The sequence below is a fragment of the Conger conger genome, chromosome 2, assembly GCF_963514075.1.
Source record: "Conger conger chromosome 2, fConCon1.1, whole genome shotgun sequence".
Taxonomy (NCBI): domain Eukaryota; kingdom Metazoa; phylum Chordata; class Actinopteri; order Anguilliformes; family Congridae; genus Conger; species Conger conger.
Window position 1 is genome coordinate 68,097,821 of NC_083761.1, and position 17,999 is coordinate 68,115,819.

Genomic DNA, 17,999 nt, shown 5'->3' on the forward strand with positions numbered 1-17,999 from the left:
CGCGCGGGCTGCTGACAGAGCACGCGCAGCAGGGCGCGTCACGCATCCATACATCATCCTAACGGGGCAGGGGGGCCGCTCGGAGCGGCTCGAAGTGCCGAGAGCACCGTCGCAAACCCTTCCCAGGGAGCCGCTTACCGCCGCCCCGGAGAGGCCCCGACTTCCAGGCCGCTGCGCGCGCTCGCCAAAAAACAGCTTCCGCTCGGGCCCGCGGGTGGGGTTTGGCAGCAGAGCTGAAAGGGAGAGCCTTTGGACCGAGCGTTGGAACTCGCGGGAGAGAGAGAGGGCCAAGGCTCTTCCTGGCCCCTGCCGCTCTCCCTGCCCGCCCCAGGACTCACGCAGGGCCTCCTCTGGGCCGAGTCGCCGACGCATTTCCTGTGCGTGGCGTGCGCCGGAACGATGAGCCGCCATTTCAGTGCAGCGTTCCAGAGCCGGGGGGTGGGGGGGGGGGGCTCGATACCCGTTTAAAGTGCAGATAGGGGAGCGAGTCCGTTCTCCCATCAGCTCAGCCGCATGACGAGGGCCCCTTGTGTCGCAAAGCGCTTTTATTTCCGCCTGCTTTTTGATGCTTTTGACGCTGCCGAGCTGAACGCATCGTAATTCAACTCCCGAGAAAGAGGAAGCTTTACTTTATGTGTTAGGGAGAGAGAAACCGAGTTTTACTGTGTGTGTTCAGTGCAGTCTGCAAGTATTGGGGCTGTTCTTTAGGCTCTGTATTCCAAGCACTTTGGATTTAAAATAAAACTATTAAAATGAGGTTAAAATGCAGAATGCCACCTTTAATTTGAGGGTATTTACAGCCATATTGGGAGATCCGTACAGACAGTCCCTGCATTTTATGGCACCAAAATCGACCAGTGGGATTCTCAGTCGTTTCCGATTAGTCAGGTATATTTAAATCACTCGTGCAGGTATACAAAAGCTTTCAGTAACCAGTCTCGGTTTTGATTGCCTTTGGAATCTGTTATTTGAGTTGTGCAGTCAAGGAAGTCATTATAAGGCTGAGAAATAAGGAAGAAAACTGTCAGAGACATACAGTAGGCCAAAAACATGGCTGGAACATCATTAAGACGAGAGCACTGAATGAATCATATTCATCGGTTCATTTCGAAACCACGGTGCTGGAGTACAGAGCCAAAAGAACATAAATTGTTCCACTGTCCAAATACTTACGGACTGCACTGTATGTGTATATACGTGTATGAGGGAGAAAGAGCATGAATGGGGGTAGTCCCTGGACCAGGGGTCGGCAACCCTGGTCCTGGAGAGCCGCAGGGTGTGCTGGCTTTCGTTGTTACTTGGCATTAATTGATCAATGAAAGCCGTTGATTACACAGTTAACTCACCTCACCTGGTTTCTTGGGTCTGAATCGGTTGCTTATTTTAAGGTGGAGACGAAAGCCAGCACACCCTGCGGTTCTCCAGGACCAGGGTTGCCGACCCCTGCCCTGGACCATAGTTGTCCACTCTGATGGCGACGTCCTGTTGAGAACCCTCCCTGTCACTGGTGAGGGTGCGTTGAGCTTATGCAGTATGGTGACACTATCTCGGGGGCTTTGCCGCGCCCCATCACGAACAGCACAGCACGCTCTCAGCAGGAAATCCTTTCATTACCGCAGAAGATATGCATGTTTACCACAACACAGCCAACGCGCACCCATCCTTCAGAAAGCAATTCTCAGAGCACGGGGGGCTCCGGTTTTAAAAAGTGATCCGTATTTTATTGAAAAGAAAAGGATCACGAGGTCGTCAAACACGGCTCCCGAGTTTCCAGGAAACGTAAGAAGTAAAAGCAGTAAAAATAAAGTAAGTAAATAACCGGACGGCGGCAGAAATAAAAGAAAGGGCTGAAAGTGAATTGGGGAAAAGGGGGGCAGGCTGCCAAGCCCCGCAGAGGTAGAGGAGGGAAGCGCTACCTACTTCTCGATCAGGTCCAACGTCACCCCGGGCACCAGCCTGGCGCTCTTCTGCATGCAGAACCTGTGGGCACAAACAGGAGGCTCCAGTGAGAAACACTACCCACAGCGTGCAGACGCCAGAGCAGGAACGCGCCAAAAACACAACACCGCCAAACAGCCCGTTTCTCACCGTGGACTGTGCAGAGATCGTAGAGCCGCGACAAAATAGCAGATTTGACTCTTTTTTCTTTTTGGAGGAAAATCTAGGTAGCTGTAAAAGGAATCATTGGGGGGTGCGAGGGGGCATGGCTGTGAATACAGATGGACTCCTGGGAGATCTTTTCTGCTGGCTGCAGTAAGCGGGAGAATTTACCGGCTGTGAAAAGTCCATCCCGCTCGTTTTCCGGGGGATCCTTAAAAAGCACCAACAATGGAATGGGGGGAAATGGTACATTTAAGAAGCTGGCCTCAAGTTTACGTCTGTAAAGGAGACTGTGGTCTGTGTGTGTGTGTGCGTGTCAGTGCGCCTGTGTGCGCGCGTGTTGGTGTGTGTGTGTGTGTGTGTGTGTGTGTGTGTGTGTGTGTGTGTGTGTGTGTGTGCGTGCGTATGTATGTATATGTGAGTGGGTGCATGTGTGCTTATGTGCATGTGCACGTGTGCGTACTGCAGACTCTGCTGCAGAGCTCAGGGATCCGAAGCCATCAGAAGCTCCGTTCCTCGCTCTGACATTTCATGCAATCTTTATGAGTTTATGACTGAAGCCATCACACTGCAAAAAAAAACAAGGCTGCATAAAACCCTCAGCGTTTTACTGCCCACTTCTTCTTCTGTGGAATTAGACGGGCGCAGCAGACATGCTGAATCATGGTGATTATGGAAGAAATCAGGCGGAATGGGTTTTACTAACATCTAAACAGCTATCCCCCCCACCAGCCCCCACTACGGTCCTCGTGTAGAGTGAGCCAGCAGCACCCTGGGATATGTAAGCTCCCTCTGCCTGCACGGCTGATTGAGACTGGAGTAGACCGGAATAGATGGAGCGTGCTGTTCCTTCCCTTTAATTTCTTCATTCATATTCCAGGCCTACACCAAGGCTCCGTCTCCATAACCCTCACACGATTCCTCCTCCCAGGACTAATCCCGACCGATCCATCGCCCGCATCAGCAGAGATGAGTGCGGGGCCCTCCGAGATTCACTCCGCACTGACGGAACGAGCGATACGGAGAGAGAGAGAGACGGAGAGACACACAGGGAGGTTTACTCTGTCCTTCGTCACGGTGAAGGTCACAAACGACCGTCCAACAACGGCCTCATTGAACTTCAGTACACCGTCTGAGAGATTGGTGTGTTCACACATCAGTCTCTAAACCCCTTCTGTGGTTGGTTAGCTCTGCAGTGGGGCATGGTTTGTGAAACCTTTTGCATTGGACTCTCGTGGTCAACTAAGGAGACAGCGGGTCGTGGCAGTACTTACTAAGAAATGGGAAGGGGCGGATTTTGGCTAGAATGTAGACAAATCGGAGAACAAAACCCTTGCAACCGCAATATCATTCGCTTCTAAATCCGCATGTTACCGCCCCCCCCCCCCCCAGCCTGGGCCCACCCTCTCTCACCGGACGCAGGCGCACAGCACAGAACGCCGCCTGTGCTACAGATGTGACACACGTGAGTGATCCCAGCTGCTGGGCAGGGAATCAGAGAGCAGGCATAGCACCGGGAGAGAGAGATTGCAACATGGCGGAGGCCCGGAGAGAACCCCTCTGGGACAGGGGGGGGCGGCTTTAACGGGGGCCGCCAGCCCGGTTCAGAGCGAGCGGCAGCACAGCCGCAGTGGATTACCCAGCAGCCTCTGGGAGAGCACCCCCCCCCGCCCCCCCGCTTCCGCGCGGAACGTCGCCAGCCGCGGCGGTTTTTAGCGGCCCTGTTCACGGGCGCCCGGCGGTTATCACTTGCGAATTCGACGAAGCGCACCTGGTGGGAGAAAGGTTAATTGCGTTTCCGCGGCGGCGCCGGCCCCTCCGCGGGCGTGATTCAGGCGCTTCCGGAGAGAGGGCGCCCTGCGGGGCGCGCAGAAGCTCCCGATTACACGCCCGAACCAGCAGCCGAGCCACTCGCCACACTCTGGGAAATCTCCCGCCTCCTGGCACGCCGCGCGCTTCAGCCACACTTACACGCAGCATATGCCGCGGTTTAAAAACAGCCATGTTTAAAAAAAACAAAAACACCTGCTGCTAAACGTGTCACAAACTGCACACAGGCTGGGGGGTCGCCAGGTTTGCCTTATTCTGCGCAATGTGGAAACTAATGGCACATTTAAAATGAGCGTTCTGGGAAACGGTTAGGAGAACGCACTCGAGGGGGACGCGTGTCTTCTGCAGGGAGGGGGGCAGGGCGAGAGCTTCAGAACCCTGCGAGAGTGCAAGGGGGACTAATGAGCTTCCAATACAGAGAGGAGAGGGGGGAGAGAGAGCCGAGCAATGGAGGAAAATGGAAGGGAGAGGGATGGAGGAGAGGGAGGGATGGATAAAAAAAGAAAGGGAGGGAGGGAGGGGTGGATAAAAAAATGATAGGGAGGGATGGGGGGAAAAAGGAATGGAGAATGAGATGAGATGAGAAGGCAGGAGGTAGGGAGGGGGTAACATACACAAAAGAGATCTCACCCTGGAAAAGGCCATTATGTAATGAAGATGTACAGCATGCTGCACACAGAGGAGCTCCATGGGATCTGGAGCAGATCTACTGTTCACTGGGCCGGTCCGCACTGTCAGCTACGCCTCATTAGCGCTCAGACGGCCTCTCACAGGGGCATAAAAAATGCCGCTAATTAGCTGTGCGCCCCCCACCGCTGGGTTCCCACACCCCAAATCGAAAAGCCCACACGCTCGCTCAATAAACACACGCCGCCCTTTGGCTCCGAAACCCATTCATAAAAACAAAACAACAGAGACCGAAAATGACTGTAAATCATGGAAAATCTCACTCTGACCTGGGTTATTTTTTTCTATGTGACACCAACTTTACAACCCAGATTTTTAGACCTGGCCAAATTCCCAACCTGGCTTTCACCACCTGGCACCTTATCACCCCCCAGTTTAATTGCCAAAATATCTTTCCTTCCCTCAGCTGATGTGTGGTGAGCATTCTGGCACAAAATGGCTGCCATGCATCACCCACATGGTGGCGAGTTTCCCCTGCATCACTGTCCAAAAAAATAAGCTATATTAATATCAGGAATTATTATTATAACAAGAACCAAAGGAACTAAAGCCCTGAAACTAATTTTCTCTGACATCATCCTACTCACCACAGTAAACGCGCAACAAATGCAGTGAACGCATCCTCTGGAATCTATATCTCAGCCTTTGGACTAACACAGTTTGCATTCACTTGTGTTGGCACACCTCATCACTTCTTCTGTGGCTGAGAACAGGGTGGAGCAAAGCAGAACAATTATATTTTAGACCTGCTCCTCAGGTCTCCTCCTAGGCGTGTTTTTCATGGATGTCTCTGCCTCTGTAGCATGCCTTCTATGCTCTTTTTCCCATTGCAACTTGCTAGCAAAGAAAACCTAAGCTTTTGTTTGATAGCTACTTTTCTGCTGGGCAGTTGAGAGAAAAACTGCCGATAATGACAGACTTGCATTTCTTTTTCTGATAATGGGGAAAGTTAATAGGAAAGGGTGGCTTCATCTCCATTCCTGTTAACTGTCCACAATAGCCATATAGACCACTGCAGCCAAGCTCGGTAATTCAGTATTGACCGAAGAGAAAATGGAGGAGAGCACTTCTGGCTCCAGCTCAAAAACCATACAGCACAACCCAGTCTGACAGCACTCTTAAACGCCCTGACCCGTTCCTGGTTGGGCTAGGGCAGCGATGAGTCGCGGGAGTGGATGAGGTGGGTCTGCAGTCCGCTAGGCTATGCTAGTACGTGTGTATGACAGGTCCCTGGAACATACAAAAGAAAGATTTCGGGTCCTGGCCAATATCACAAAGTATTTCCAATTTGGGTCCTGATATTAAAAAGTTTAAGAACCGGCGGTTTAAACTTTAGAGGCGTTTTAGCGCGGTGGTGTGGAAACCGCTGCGTTTTTGTATCTTAAATATCGGCAACACTTTTTCCGAGGACACTCGCCCTGTAGTTAAACTGAGTGAAGCCAGGCGAGGCAGGATTAAAAACAAAAGCAGATAAAAGTAAAAGGCGGGAGCGGGGGAGAGCTGGCGCCCTACACTGAGGGTTATTGGTTTGCTGTCAGCGGCTGCATGTAAATCTAGCCGGCGGACTGCAAATGGACAGGAAGAGGGAGCCTGGGGGAGCCGTAATGGCGGACAGGCCGCGCACCGCACCGCGTCTAATATAGGTCAGAATGAAGTTTAAGGGAGAAGGGAGCCGGCCAGACAGCCGAATGTGTAATAGCAGCACTTTGTAACGGTGCAGCGGGGAGGGCAGGGGCCCACAGCCCTGGCCGGTTTACAGGGCCGTGCGCGCAGTAATGGATGGGGCGTTTGCGGCCGCGCCCCCGGCACCGTCCGTTCACATCCCAAAATGGACACCTCTGCGGCTCCCCGGCGCAGAAAGATATTTATCCCGAACCCCCCCTTACAAACGAAGGCTGCGTTAATGAGTCCCAGAATATGAAGCATGTGAAAGTGTTCGGGGAGCGCCGCCTCCGTGCTCCCTCTGCGCCTGGAGTACAGCCTCGGACGGCGCATTCCGGAAAAAGCGCGCATATTTTACAGCAAGACACAGACGTGAACTTGAAGACCCACCGAACCCGGCAAACAAAAAGCAATTACACTGGCGGGTATGCATTACAACCGTGCAGCTGCATACCTTCCTCGTTTAAATGTAAATGAGTTTAAGGCTCCATGTGAGGTCACGGAGGGAGAGTGTAGCTATGAGGTGTAAATAAGAGCGCTGACATCCGTATATTAGACCAATTATCAGCGGTCTGCCGACGCACATCCACACTGCAGAACGTGTAATTACAGGCCGATTTCATAACATTAACTTATCTCTCTCATTTTTCAGCTGATTTTGTTCGCGAATCCGCCTTACATTTTCATGTTTAAAAAACATTTTACAGTGTGTGCTTTAACGCATTCTCACTTTGAGATTCTCACTTTGCCTCCCCACAGCTTCTGCGCTATTACAGTTGCATTTCTGGACTGAGCGTAAAGTAATGATTTTGGAGTCGGCGTCTCTGTGAAGTTCTGTCCTGATGTGACCAAGCTCTCGCTAATAAAATAACACTTTTTGGATTTAGTGCCTCGGATAAATTCTGTTGCACCTCTGATGTTTTTGTACATACTGTACGTTCGGAAAGCCATCACCGAGAGAGAGGGAGAGAGGGCAAGGTGAAGGGAAAGAGAGATTAGAGATACTGCAAAGAGGAGGGAAACGGGGACAGAGAGAATGAAGAAAAGACGGAATAGGAGTGAAGAGGGGGAGAGACAGAGAAAATGAGAGAGGGGGTAAACCGCTATGTCAGCACAAGAGGAAGAGGCGGCGATTTCAGTCTCCATCAGGGTGACAGCAGAAGCGATGATTATTGGGCAATCCCCCTGGGGTCAAAGCTATTACACTTTACACACACACACACACACACACACACACACACACACACACACACACACACACACACACACACACACACACACACACACACACACACACACACACACACACACACACACACACACAGGCACACACTCGCATACATACAGGCACACACAAACTTTCCCCGGCTATCACCGGAGGTTCCTTTACATCATTAAATTCTCTACTATTGCCATTGCATGATCAAAAATGCATGCTTGAACTCCAGCCCATGTACAATGCAGCAAAACCGCTGTATAGCACTGTCAAAAGGGGTTACAGGGAGATGTAGTTTCTCATCTGGCCCGTAATCCGAGGACACGCCGGGACAGACCGGAAACATGGCGGTTTGATTTATTAAAACCAAAGCTGTGGTTTTCTGTGAGGGAAGAGTGGGAAGGAGAAACTAAAAGGCTTCCCCTCTGCGGACGTGGACTCATGAAGAAATGATTAGCCTTCCCGCTGCCTGACGACAGACGATGAAAGAGGCAGGTCAGCGGCTTCCCCCGGACCGGGCCAACCAGCAGCCCCCGCTAGGCACCCCGCCGCTGCCCCCGGAAAGCGCCGGAAAGTGCCGCAGAAGGCATTAAACTTTCAGCAGGGACAAGCAGCCATCCGGCAGGTAGTTTACGTGAGGCCCGGCCCGTCTCACATCAGAAAGGGCTCCTGTAAAATATTCAGCACAGCCACTCCTCCCACGCTCCTTCACCGCTGAGCCCCCCCCCCCCTCCTCCTCGCCCACCCTCCCCAGCAGGGAGATCCCTTCCGCACCGCGCTCCATCAGTAATGATTTTCCGCTCCGCCGCACTTGTAAACTCCCTCTCTCCCCCTCCCTCCCGCCATTGGCTCCGAGCCGCCATTACGGCTCTCTCCCAGGTGCCCTCCGCCGCTGTCGCGGGGGGCGAAGGTCGCGGAAGGCTGGCGGAGCGTGGCTCCCATGCCAGCGCAGTCGCGCCCGGGCCCCTCCGGAGAGCGCCTCGGGAGGCCGAACCGTGGGTTGTGATGGCAGCCAGGGCAGTTAAGAGGGGGCGAGTTACCCACACACACTGTGAGAAAGCCTGAACGTGTTACCCACACACACTGAGGAGAGGGTGAGTGTGTTACCCACACACACTGTGAGAAAGCCTGAGTGTGTTACCCACACACACTGTGAGAAAGCCTGAGCGTGTTACCCACACACACTGAGGAGAGGGTGAGCTTGTTACCCACACACACTGTGAGAAAAAGCCTGAGTGTGTAACCCACACACACTGTGAGAAAGCCTGAGCGTGTTACCCACACACACTGTGAGAAAGCCTGAGCGTGTTACCCACACACACTGAGGAGAGGCTGAGCTTGTTACCCACACACACTGAGGAAGCTGAGCTTGTTACCCACACACACTGAGGAGGCTGAGCTTGTTACCCACACACACTGAGGAAGCTGAGCTTGTTACCCACACACACTGAGGAGGCTGAGCTTGTTACCCACACACACTGAGGAAGCTGAGCTTGTTACCCACACACACTGAGGAAGCTGAGCTTGTTACCCACACACACTGAGGAAGCTGAGCTTGTTACCCACACACACACACTGAGGAAGCTGACCTTGTTACCCACACACACTGAGGAAGCTGAGCTTGTTACCCACACACACACTGAGGAAGCTGAGCTTGTTACCAACACACAGAGGAAGCTGAGCTTGTTACCCACACACACTGAGGAAGCTGAGCTTGTTACCCACACACAGAGGAAGCTGAGCTTGTTACCCACACACACTGAGGAGGCTGAGCTTGTTACCCACACACACTGAGGAAGCTGAGCTTGTTACCCACACACACTGAGGAGGCTGAGCTTGTTACCCACACACACTGAGGAAGCTGAGCTTGTTACCCACACACACTGAGGAAGCTGAGCTTGTTACCCACACACACTGAGGAGGCTGAGCTTGTTACCCACACACACTGAGGAAGCTGAGCTTGTTACCCACACACACACACTGAGGAAGCTGACCTTGTTACCCACACACACTGAGGAAGCTGAGCTTGTTACCCACACACACACTGAGGAAGCTGAGCTTGTTACCAACACACAGAGGAAGCTGAGCTTGTTACCCACACACACTGAGGAAGCTGAGCTTGTTACCCACACACAGAGGAAGCTGAGCTTGTTACCCACACACACTGAGGAGGCTGAGCTTGTTACCCACACACACTGAGGAAGCTGAGCTTGTTACCCACACACACTGAGGAGGCTGAGCTTGTTACCCACACACACTGAGGAAGTTCTGAGCAGTGACTGCAGACTGAACCCACTGAGAGCTGAGTGACACGTCCTCCCAGCACATCTCTCAGCACATTATTTTTAGGTTGATGAATAAGGTGTGCCGCTGGAGCTCAGAGGCGCTGCGCTCCTCAAAAACACCATCACTTCAGCGAAAAGCAGCTCTGTGATGCCACTTCCATTAATGCAGCCCATGTTTATTTAATTTCCTCTTCCACGCTCCTAATTTCAGAATTTAAACCTGCCCTTCCCCTGGCAGAAGGAAGCCGATTACTTGCCTTCAGAGAGGAGGCCTTCAGTCCCCTAACCCACCCGGCCTCACAGCAGACACTCTATGTTTGTACTGATGCATTATCTGTATTTATTTGCACAGGCTAGAGGGCATGTTGATGCATTTCCCCTACATGCTATGTAGCACAGTATTTGCCTTTCTTCAAATCCCGGACTCGATATACATGTAGATGATTATACTGCACCTCTGATAAAAATGCTGGCAGCGTACGTTTCATCTTGGTCCCGCTCAGACCCGTAAACATTACATCATACGCTTTCGAAGTCCTGGGGTAATAATGGCTCTGCACAATATCCCCAAACATCATAAAAAGACTGCTGAGCACAGCACTTTCCTCTGGGTGAAGCTGCTAAACACAGAGCCAGAGTAAGACTGTTTGAGTTAACGTGGGGCGGACAGTACAGGTAAACACACCTGTGTATAAAGGGCTGTAACTGGAGACTGGTGCACAGACCACAGCCAATGTGAAACATTGTCAACAACTCCTAAGAGCTCCAAGCAAACAGAAATATCTTGCATTGTACAAGGCAGACCAAGCACTGGAGGTCATGTTGAAGACTTGCTGAACAGTGGAAATATACTGAACATGACTGAGATGTACTGTTCCTGAGTCTAGTTTATGCAATTATCTAAGATAGATTATTGCGAAAACAAAAATCCAGTTCAATGTATCACAGCATTTATAGCATTTATGCAAAAACACCTACAGGCCTAAGAGGCCTTCACAATTAGCTCATGGAGTCCACTCTCCCTTACACACAGGGCATACAAAATGGAGGAGACTAACGGAAGCTGGAGAGCAGAGCTCCGTCTGTGCCTGCCCCAGTACCATCAATCCCCATTAGTGGGAGCAGGGGACAGGAGCTCTGCGAAGAGCCGGGCACTCCGAGGCACAGCCCACCCCTGGGATGGGTGTGGCAGTCAAAAGAGGAGGGGGTGTTGGATGAGCTCGTAGTCCAGGGAGTGGCTCAGAGCAGTCTCCGCAGGTTAGACCCAGACGGGCGCCACGCCCTGCTCCCCCCCCCCCCCCCCCCCAGGAAAGACCTGAGCGGCTCTGACCTACATGCTGCAGTTCCTGCACATCCATCACCCTCTCATTAGAGAGGGGAAGAGAGAACGGGAGCGCTTCCACAGACGGAACATTCCACAGCACTGTATCCAGGCCAACCTCCCCCCCTGTAGACAACAGCCCCCTCCAGCACTCGCAGGAACAAAGTGCTCTGACAGCTGCAAACATGGGAAGGGGGGGGAAAAAAATAACATTTAATAAAGCGCGCAGATTGGATTGAGCCGGGATGATGGCTTAATCTCATTGTGAATATGAAACTGCTCGAGCCAGGCGCGGCTGAGTCGCTGCGGTGTCCAGGGAGACCGGTCGCTCAATATGGCCCTGAGGGCTCGCTGCTGCGCAGAGACACACACACACACACACACACACACACACACACACACACACACACAACACATACATACATACATACATACATATACATGCATGTACACACGTACACGCACATGCACATACACATACACACACACATGCACACACACAACACATACATACATGTACACACACACATATACATGCATACATACACGTACACACACACACACACACACAACACATACATACATACATACATACATGTACACACACATATACATGCATACATACACACAACACATACATACATACATACATACATGCATGTACACACACACATATACATGCATACATACACGTACACGCACATGCACATACACACACACAACACATACATACATGTACACACACACATATACATGCATGCATACACATACATGCACACGCACATACACACACACACACATGCACACACACAACACATACATACATACATACATACATGTACACACACACACGCACATGCACAAACAGCGATGGCAGGAATTCTCTCACTTATCTCAGTCTCTCACACATCTAATCACTTTCAGACTCCCCCATTACATTAGCATAATGTAGCCTGCTACTGAAATATAACAGCCACCATAATACCTCAGCGAGTTCTCAGTGCACCCATTCCGGTATCATTTCATATCTTTTTACCACTTTTTGTAAAGAGAGAGGGATCCAAGATGATGAAATCCCATTTAGAGGATAGCAAGCGCCCTGAAGTGTGAAGAGGTCCTTCCACTGGGGCAGAAAGGGGTGTCGTGCGCAACACCAAGCAATGCACAAAAACAAGAAAACCACCGCCTGTGACGACGCACACTAAAGGACTCTGGGACAACATAGGCTAGAGGAAAACCCAAGCGAATGAGATTACACTGTGACACGAGCAGGAATCACGGACAGAACAGATACCATGGGGGATCGCTGCAGTCTCGAACCGGGATCGCCGGTAACAAACAGACCAAGATCGGCAGTGACGGTTACACGGTTTGAGCGCACTGCACTGCCGTGTGTATTCATGCATCCACTTGTGCGTATCACACAGAAAGTTCTGGATAAAAAAAGCTAGCTACATCACACCACGGTCAGATCATTTCAAAGCGCAATAGCTTTATTGTCCTGGCTGTCGAGCACGTTATAGTACTTGCATAGTTAACCGGCTTGAAGTGCGTTGGGGCTCTTTTCTTTTCCCCCCCCTTTTTACATTTTTCTTTCTTCACTTTTGACAGTTGTATCTGCAAATGCCTGTCTAATGTAAACAATTATCAATAACCTCGATCCTCCTTGCCCGAAGGAATTTGTTTCACTGTGTTCAGACAATATCAGGCAAGCAAGTGCCTCCACCCACGGCAATTGTGTGGTGCCATACAGGGCCACTGAATTTATCTGACCTGCTTTTTCCATTCAAGCCTCAAATATTTGGAATGCAATACCCAGCAGTAACAGACAAAGTTTCACTTTTGGCAGTTTTAAATCACTATGGAATTTCTGGCTGAAATCGGGTCAGTCTTGTAACCATTAGCCTGCTAAATAATCCACCACTCTGGCTACAAGTATTTCTTTGGTGACATGTTCTTGAATGTTGCTGTGTTTTTGGGGAAAATGTGACAAGTCTTTGCATGAAGTGCCTCGGCTGTGTCAGACATACATTAATGCATGTAATCGAACTGATTATGCTGGTCCATAGGGTGTGATTTGGCTCTGTCATTCTATGTGTGTGTGTGCGTGTGTGTGTGTGTGTTGTTGTGTTGTGTTATGTGTGAGTGTGTGTGTGTGTCTGTGTGCCTGTGGCATATGTGCATGCGTGTGTGTGTGTGTGTGTGTGTGTGTGTGCCAGTGGCATACGTGTGTGTGTGTGTGTGTGTGTGTGTGTGCCTGTGGCATACGTATGTGTGTGTGTGTGTGTGTGTGTGTGTGCCTGCGGCATACGTGTGTATGTGCTTGTATGTGTGTGTAAATATGCATATGTGCGTGTGTATGCCAGTGGCGTGTGTGTGTGTGTGCGTGTATGTGCGTGTATGTGCGTGTGTGTGTGTACAGGTGCGTATGTGTGTGCTTGTATGTGTGTGTACATATGCGTACATGCGTGTGTATGCCAGTGGCGCGCGCGTGTGTGTGTGTGTGCGTGCGTGCGTGCGTGGGTGCGTGAGTGTGTGTGTGTGTGTGTGTGTGTATGCCAGTGGCGTGTGTGTGTGTGTGTGTGTGTATGTGTGTATGTGTGCGTGCGTGCGTGCGTGCGTGCGTGAGCGCACACGTGCGTGTGTGGTGGTCTCACCAGCGCAGGGCGATCATGATGGGCGTGGTGAGGCAGGAGGTGAAGAGGTCAGCAGGGAGGTCAGGGTTCATGGGCAGGAGCTCGCTGGCCTCACAGGCTGCCAGCTGGATGCAGTTCTTCATGGAGGGGGGCAGGGGCATCTGCGCCAGGGGGTGGTTGGGGTTTATGGCTGCCACCTGGGAGGGGAGACAGACTGCGGTCGTCAAGGTGACATTTCCAGCAGCATAAAGCAACCATAGAAATACAGCCTTAATGATAATATTTATGTTTCAACACTGGGAACACTACGGTACTCAATCTCTGTCTCCTATGACAGAAGAGCAGTCGGAGTTAATAACAACATTTATAGTGGGAATGATTAATGCATTACCATTCAAACTCATTCGAAGTATCAAACTAGATATCTTCACTCCGCAAACCACATTATTTTAATTCATGGCACATCCCGCTAGCTGCACCAAGTTGTATCAAGAAATCGAACAATTCAATACTTCACCGCTAAATGACAAACGGGGATAAATTCATCACGCAATTTGAACATACTTTCATTTTAATTTTATCACAAAAAAACCCAGCATCTGGAACATAAATCCGTGTTAAATTCCTGAAGTCCACAGAAAATGTGAGGCAGCCGAATATGAAAGCACACAGCCGGGACCGGCTTTCAGAAGCCATGGATGATTTGTGTAGGTGAGTACGGCGGTAGCCCGCAGGTGCGGTGTTGGAGCGGGGAGCAGCCTGATTCATACATATCACCATCGCTTTAAAAAAGGCTTCAAAGACCTAGCTAGGCCCCGAGGGCACTGCTGGCGTCTGCGTTTGCCACGACTTTGATTTTCAAAGAGCGTGCGAGTGCTACGCAGGTGGGGTGGGGGGGTATGGCTGAAGAAGGAGAGACCATTACTGACGGCGCTCAGACGGCGACACGACTCGTCACTGGTCGCTGTGTTGCCGTGTTTCTGGTGCCGGACGGCTGACTGCGGCAGTCTGGACGGCAGAGGGGGGAGAGGAGGAGAGGGGGTGCGATGGGGTGGGGTGACGATACCGGTGCCTCAGATGAAAGCAATCCGTGGATAAGCACTGGAGCTTCTGTCGCTTCTCTGGAGCAGCACGGTTGAAAGCAGAAATGCTAAGTGCTAAAATGCTCTCTGCGTTTATGAAAGCAGAAATGCTAACTGCTAAAATGCGCTCTGCGTTTATGAAAGCAGGAATGCTAACTGCTAAAATGCGCTCTGCGTTTATGAATGCAGAAATGCTAAGTGCTAAAATGCTCTTTGCGTTAATGAAAGCAGAAATGCTAACTGCTAAAATGCGCTCTGCGGTTATGAAAGCAGAAATGCTAAGTGCTAAAATGCTCTTTGCGTTTATGAAAGCAGAAATGCTAACTGCTAAAATGCGCTCTGCGTTTATGAAAGCAGAAATGCTAAGTGCTAAAATGCGCTCTGCGTTTATGAAAGCAGGAATGCTAACTGCTAAAATGCGCTCTGCGTTTATGAAAGCAGAAATGCTAAGTGCTAAAATGCTCTGTGCGTTTCAGACGCCTATGACAGCGGGCCTCCGGTGGGCCAGGCTGGTTCCGATCCAGCCTTCCACGCACTCCGCCCCGGGCTTTCACACCGCTCCGCAACACAGGTGTGATCATGCAGGAACACAGGCTAGCTGGTGGGCACGGACACCTACGGACGTACAGACACACAGACGGGCACAGGAACCGACACACAAGCACCTGAAAGCACTGCCACTGCCAAAAACGGATGCGCAAACAAACAAACAAACACAAACACACACACACACACACACACACACTTTCTCTCTCTCTCTCTCTCTCTCTCTCTCCAAGGAATTAACAGGAGAAATAGTCTTCGCGTCTCTCAAGCTCCACGGGTTGAAACGGAAGAATGGGCAGAAACGGATCAATATGCATCATGCGCTGCTCTCAGGATCTGATGTAAGTCACAGAAAATCCAAAATAATTGGTGGCAGTGTGGAGGCTGGTGGAGAGGCATCCTACGAGAGGCCCTGTCAGTGCAGAGCTGAACAGACCTGCGGGCCCTGTTCTGACAGTCACACACGCCACTCTCTCACCACCGATCTGTGCCAGAGAGCCATGCAGGGACCGCTGCACAAACGTCCTTTCTAAATCAAGCACATCCCCAGCTCCCATGTTCAGCCCACTGAGTCGCCGGAAATCAAAATGGAGACACCACCGCAGGGCCTGTGAAAACCTTAATTAATCTGGTCTTTGAAGGCCTCGGGAGATGCATCCGTGCTGTGAGTGGTCCCCCCTTACTGTCAAATTAGTTAAAACTGCAATGATAAAACTATCACAGTTTGTTAGACGAGCGTGCTAAAACTAGAACACGCTCGGAAAGTTACGGTTCATTTACGGCAATTCTCAATTTTTCCATTCAGATAAAAAAGGGGCTAAACTAACCCATAGGGGCTGAAGTCTGTGCATTCGAGGAATACCTTTTAATTTGGACCGACAGGAAGTTTGTAGCAACGGCTTATAGGAGGCGGAGTTCAAGTTCTATCCATTGCGCGTGCTTGAATTGCGTGACCCACTGCCTACAGAGTGAACTCCAGATGAGCCAACTTCCTCAGCAACTTTACATTCGAATGAACACATTAGGACAAAGTGCAAGAAAAATCCCAGCAGGCCTGGGGATATGTGATGTCTGATATGGGCCAGCCGAAAAGCCCCTGACACGAGGGATGAAACCCCACCTTAATTCAGAGGGTCGAATTTCCAGCAGAAATATCAGACAAGAATGTATAAAGCCTGTTCCATAAGCTCCAGGTTTTTATATCAAATCGACTTCACGAACACTGTATCTCATTTGGCCGTGGTCTACGCTATATTTCGGTCGTTCAGGATTATGTGAATTATTTATGATATTTTTATTTTTGTCAATTTTCCATCCCTGAAAACAGGACAGATGTGGAGAAAACAATTCCTCCATGCTTCACAGTGCAAACAATATGCTTAGAGAACGGTGGTCTGAAAAGGAAAAGCACTGCATTTTGAAGGAAACAGCCGAAACCCAGCTTAAAACATAGCTTAGAATTATGTTGCGCCATCTGTATGCAAAATTTAACAATAAGGATGAGAGGAATTTCACAAAACAGCAACAATAATTAACATATTAGCATATTGTAATCATGCAAATTATCATGACAATAACCATAGTAGTTTCTCACCTGGGATATTATGGTGCAAATGAATTTCTATTAATTTTGTGATTGACACTAATTTGCCGAGAGACACGAAGCCACAAATCACCCACCGTCCTGCACACACACACACACACACACACACACACACACACACATATATATATATATATATACACAGACTCAGACACAGACACATACACATACACATACACACACATACACACACAGGCAGACAACCACAATATTGTGCAGGGAAACAGACTATTTTTTTTTCCACATTCATCAGCTGTCATTCAATTATTCATGAAGTGCACAGCCACAGCACTGAGAGGGGGAGCGGTTTGCCATCTTTAGTGAGTTTGAGAGACATTTTCTTCGCTTATTCCCCCTTCTCCTTTGAAAGTAAATGACCGGGAGGCGAAAGTAACTGCCGGCCTGGATTCCGTCTTCCACACAAGGCGCGCCGATGTTTATGGCACAGCGACGGGCCAGGCGAGGTCGAGATCAATCCTAAAAACTGTCTCTCAGCCTCAGCACCCCCCTCACCCCCCCCATTCTGCCCACCGCCTGCAACCCTACAACCGCCTCGCAGGGCAGCAGAGCTCCCAGCAGTCAGACACAGTGACGATGATGAAACACTGCTGGCCTGCAGTGGTAGGAGCCGTGTGAGAGGCGAGTGTTGGGAGACACTGTTACGCGTATTTGGGTATATTTGTCGTGAGTACTGGAAATACTGTTCTGAGAATTGGGGGTAATGGGCTGAGAATTGGTACCTCCCATTTGGTACCTCCCAAAATGGCATTTTGTGAGTATTGGGGGTACCAATCCGAATACTGTTGTGGGTTTTGCAAGCATTTCTGTGAATATCGGTGGCGTTGTTGTGAGTATCGGGAGGTTGTGAATAATCATATTCCCTCCTACAGGTGGGTAGTGTGAGAGTTGAGGTGGGCTGCAGTGTTCGGGCAGGCTGCTGTGGAATGAGACGTGGGCGGAGGGGGCTTGGGGAGGGGCCGTGCCGCAGTGGGCAGACAGCTCGCAGAAGGAGGTCAGACGTATGTTACCTC

General features: G+C 50.5%; 1 protein-coding gene across 2 annotated transcripts in view; it reads right to left on the minus strand.

Moving 5' to 3' along the window:
- The window catches only part of rptor (regulatory associated protein of MTOR, complex 1), a 181,595-nt gene that overhangs the window by 84,188 nt on the left and 79,408 nt on the right, over nucleotides 1–17,999 (minus strand). For both annotated transcript variants that reach the window (XM_061230924.1, XM_061230923.1), the window contains exons 7-8: nucleotides 13,759–13,934; nucleotides 1,921–1,980 (exon numbers count right to left, since the gene is read on the minus strand). In XM_061230924.1, coding sequence (XP_061086908.1) covers nucleotides 1,921–1,980; nucleotides 13,759–13,934 — 236 coding nt within the window. The remainder of the gene's footprint in view (nucleotides 1–1,920; nucleotides 1,981–13,758; nucleotides 13,935–17,999) is intronic.